This window comes from Gavia stellata, unplaced genomic scaffold (assembly GCF_030936135.1).
Source record: "Gavia stellata isolate bGavSte3 unplaced genomic scaffold, bGavSte3.hap2 HAP2_SCAFFOLD_107, whole genome shotgun sequence".
Lineage (NCBI taxonomy): Eukaryota > Metazoa > Chordata > Aves > Gaviiformes > Gaviidae > Gavia > Gavia stellata.
In genome coordinates, this window is record NW_026776748.1 from 2,725 (window position 1) to 7,237 (window position 4,513).

At 59.3% G+C, this 4,513-nt stretch overlaps 1 protein-coding gene across 1 annotated transcript; it reads left to right on the forward strand.

Moving 5' to 3' along the window:
* The first annotated feature begins 498 nt into the window (after positions 1 to 498).
* LOC132321279 (feather keratin Cos1-1/Cos1-3/Cos2-1-like) lies at positions 499 to 813 on the forward strand. The gene has a single exon (XM_059834787.1). It carries the CDS (start codon positions 499 to 501, stop codon positions 811 to 813), a length of 315 nt encoding a protein of 104 aa, XP_059690770.1.
* The last annotated feature ends 3,700 nt before the right edge of the window (positions 814 to 4,513 follow it).

The following is a 4,513-nucleotide window of genomic DNA, read 5'->3' on the forward strand; positions in this document are numbered from 1 at the left end:
AGCCCGTATCATTAGCTGGGATGTTTTGCATTTCAGATGAGCTTCTCAGAAAATTGTTGCTTCCACAGAGGCTTCCTCTGGACCTGGGGCAGTGCAGGACCAGTATAAAAGCCACCCCAGCTCTTCACCCTCTCATCCGCTTCACTCTCCTTCTTCTCCTTCGGAAGCAAGTGAGTTGGAAGCTCCGTCCTATACCGGGTCTTGGGGCTGCCTGTCCTGGGAGGGGAAGCGGGGAGAAGGTGTGGCGTGGAGAGGGACTGGGTCTGGGCTGAGGGGGACTCTTGGGCTCTTATCTAGGAAAGAGCTTTCCTGGGCCTGTCTCTCTTTGCGCGGTGCCCGGGGGGACAGGCGAAGAGGCGCGTGGGCCTCTCTGCATAGCCTCCAGCTCCCCACCCAGCACGTGCCTTGGCTCCCTCGTGGTGGGCGGACAGGCTGCTCCTCACGCGGCCCCATGCTCCTCCCCGCCCTCTCTCGCAGGCGCACCTCCAGCCCCGCAACATGTCCTGCTACAACCAGTGCCAGCCCTGCCTGCCGTGTCAGCCCTGCTGCCCGACCCCGCTGGCCAACAGCTGCAACGAGCCCTGTGTCAGGCAGTGCCAGAACTCCACCGTCGTCATCGAGCCCTCCCCTGTGGTGGTCACCCTGCCCGGACCCATCCTCAGCTCCTTCCCACAGAACACCGTTGTGGGATCCTCCACCTCCGCTGCTGTTGGCAGCATCCTCAGCTGTCAGGGAGTGCCCATCAACTCCGGGTGCTGTGACCTCTCCTGCTTCGGCAGCCGCTACTGCGCCAGACCATGCCTCCCCTGCTAAAGCTGCTGCAGGCGGCCCCACAGAAGGACCCCCAGGCACCCAGAAGACGGTAATGGCCTGAGTACGGAGATCCTGGCCATCGCTTTCAGAGGGGCTGAGCATCCACGGCTCCACCTGCAAAGGCAGGCAGGAAGAGGCACGCCTGAGCTCTCTGAAAACACGGCCCTCGTCTAACCTGCCTGTTTCTCACTCCCTCCTCTCTCTCTCTTTTCTCTGTTGTCTTCTGCTCCCCTGGGCTGTGAGCACCTGCTAAGCCCCATGCGAGGAAGGTCCTGCTGCCCGTTTCCCTCTCGGGGGCAGGCAGGCAGGCCGACAGGCAGACGCCCACAACGCAAACTCCACCCTGGCCAAGGGGCAAAGACTCCTAGCTATGCCTGGTGCTCCCTGCACCGTGGCCCCCACTCAGAGGACCTCCTTTCCCTCTTTCAACTCATTAAAGTTCTACTGCATCCCAGCCTGGGCCTCTGCGTGGTCCTTCTCTCTCCGGACGCTTTCCCCGGCTTCCAGAGAGAAAGGTGTCGCTCTGGGGAGACCTTGCAGGCACAAAGGAGAGCCATCGGCATTCCCGGGGGAAGAGGAGGGTGAGGCACAGGCAGTGGGCTCCTGTCAAGACTCTGTCCCTTGCAGCTGAGGAAGATGTCCCTGGCTCCTGCAGGGCCAGCAGCCGTCAGGGCCTGCCTTGCTGCATCCCTGCACACAAATGCCCTCCTCAGCCTTTGAGCACGCCCTGCAGATGATGGGGAGCCCAACCACTGCCCGAGTGAGGAGTCCATCTCCCCGGCCACACTGGCTGGTGGTGGTGGTGGCGCTGGGAGCTGGTTCTGTGTCCGGCAGCACCCGTGAGCCCTCCCTGGCTGGCGGCTCTTGCTTCAGAAGGGCCCCTCTCCCTGTGGCAGGTGTGGTAGTGGTGGTGGTGGCTGCATGACAGGTTGCTCCTCACATGCCCCTGTGCTCCTCCCTGCCATCTCTCCCCGGTGCACCTCTGGCCACAAGACGTCTCCAGCTACAACCTCTCTCGCCCCCAGCCGAGGAAGAGAGGTGGGCTATTCCTCGCCCACCTCCCTTGGTGGCTTCCAACTACAAGCCGGTGCTTCAGCAGCTTTTCAGCACTCCTTGCGTTGACTTAGCCTTCCTCGTAGGGCTTGCAGGGATCTGGTCTCTCCCCAGTCAGGCTGCCAGCATTTCCTCCAGCACAGCTAGAAGAGGTGGAGTTTCTACGTGCAGATGTGGTCTGTTTCCTGACAGGTCACTCTCCGTCTCTCTAGGCGGGCATGTAGAAACAGTACACAGGAGGCTCTGCGTTAGCTGCAAAAGGGATGTGTAGAGCCTTGTTCCCCCTTTCACACCCAGTGCTGACAACAGGTCTCCCATCCTTTGCCACGCGCAATCTGCAGCCTCCCCTCTGCCAAAAGGACAGCTCCCGGTTTTGCCAGAGGGTCAGCACTGCCCTCTTCCCCCTCGAGTGCTGGCAGGCCCACCGACCCACTGCCCTGCTCCTCCCCAGCCTGACACCCATGTCTCCGAAGCCTCTGCCAGTCCCACCAAGGCTGCCGGGTAATCCTGGACCGTGTCACACCCCCCACTCAACAAGGTGCCCAGGGATCTCCCAGGAAGTGGGAGCTGAAGCTTGCCAGCTCCTGTGTTCTCCTCTCTCTGCCAGCTCAAAGCCGCCTCCAAACCTCAGCGCAAAGGGTGGAGCAAAACACTGTGAGGGCTGCCTGGGATCTCACACCTCTGCCCCAGGGAGCTTTTCTACGCACATTGCCTAGTGGTTAAAGCACTTGCTTGGCCAGACTAAGGGAATCAAGCTGCCACCTGCGCTGAGCCCCAGGCTCCCCAGGGCCAGGTTTCCCAGTGCTGGGAGCTTCCATCTGGTGCAGCCAGGCCACAGCTCGACCTTTCAAAATCCTCTCGGTCACAAGGGCCCTGAACATCCTTGCAGGCACTCCTACCTGCTTGTAAAACTGCTGCCTCTTGTAAAACTCCAGGCCAGGCTGCCCAGGGGGAGCCGTGCACCTAAGATAGGCAGGTAGGAACCTGCTGACAGTTCCCACAACTGGAACTGCAGTGCTCAAGCAGAAGGAGACAAAGGAGGCGGGCCGGGACACAACCCTCACAGCCATTTCCAGCAGGGCAAAAGGCTCCCGGTCGACCTCTCTGGCCACTCAGCGCACAGCCAGAGACAGGGCAGCATCCGTGTCAGAGCACCATGCCGAGCAGTGCTGCTTTTCTCCTGCGTGAGGACGCCAGTCCCAATCTCTACCTCGCCCTCTCCATCCAGCACTTCTCGGGACATTCAGCACTGCTTCCTTCTTCCCAGGGCTTTCTGCCCACATGGTAAGTCTGTCTTTATTACCTGAGAGAAGGCCGCTGCGCTGAAGCCACCACCCACGACACCGGTTGTGTTTTGTATGGAGGAGGGGAAGGCAGCACACTGGGAATGGTAGAAAGATTGTCAACGGGGTCCCGGGGGGAACAGCTGTCTGTAGCGCATGATCCATCAGCCATGGATTTTAGCGGCAATCCCCCAACAGGATAGCTCCTCCTCTTCTGGACTTCTCCATGCCTTTTCGTATCATAACTACCCAGTTGCTGTCCCCACAAAGTGGAGGGGCTGCCGTGGAAAACTCAGAGCAAATGCCAGCGGTTTTGACCAGAGAGTCCTGTCTCTGTAGAGCAGCTGGCAAGCCTCTTCACAGATCTCTTCCCCCATGAGCAGTCCTTTGTAGTGGGATGGACTTTGCTCACCAGTTGGTCCCACTGACTGTAGCGTGAGGTGCCCACAGAGCCCTACCACCGACAACCAAGTCCCAAGGAAGCACGAGCTGGGTTGCACCACCTCGCACCTCCAGAGCAGCCATTCATTCACCACAGAAGCCATGCACACCGTGATCAAGGCAATCACACATACTGCCTGCAAATTGCTTTTTTCATCAGAGCAATTCCACATATGGCTGTTACACTTGGGCATTGCGTCAAGAAAAGTCAAGGGAACCCTGCGAGTGGAGAACAACTCATGAAAGACACCCATCAGAAGAGTTCTAGACCCTGCATTGCCCCGCCTCGCCTTGTCATGCATTGCCTGACCTTGCCTTGGCTTGAGTCGCTTTGCCTTGGCTTGCGTCGCTTTGCCTTGCCTTGCCTTGCCTTGCCTTGCCTTGCCTTGCCTTTTCTCCTCTGCATGTTTCCCACCCAGTGTGTGGATCCTTCTCCACTGTTGTTGCAAGCCCTCCTTCTCCATCCCACCTCCCCTGCTCCTGAAAGAAACTTGCCCCAAGTGGATGCTCCCACTCCTTCCACCATCCTTGCACACCCTGGCGAATACCACTCTGTTTCCGACTTTCTTACCGCTTCCCTCACCTTGGATTTCTTTGGGCTCTGGATCAGTGGCTTCAGGAGAGGCAGCACCAGCACAGATGAAGACGGACACTCCTCTGTCCTGGGAGAGGCTGGTAGTGAGGCAGGTGAAGATGAGGGACCATGGCCCAAAGAACAGCACAACCACAGCCAAGTGGCAAGTGCCTTGCGTCTCTCTTCTCATATCTGCTGCCCTGGTGGAGAGCTGACTCACCCCACAGGAGCCCAAGAAGGCCAGGTTGCATGCCGGGGACTTGACGCCACCTTTGGAGACAAGGAGCGCACCAGTCCAGCAGCTCTCAGCACCGGCCAGCATGGGCGGTACCTCACAGAAGAAGCAGTG

Coding starts and splice junctions, on each gene's coding strand:
- LOC132321279 (XM_059834787.1), top strand. CDS start 499: ATGTCCTGCTACAACCAGTGCCAGCCCTGCCTGCCGTGTCAGCCCTGC.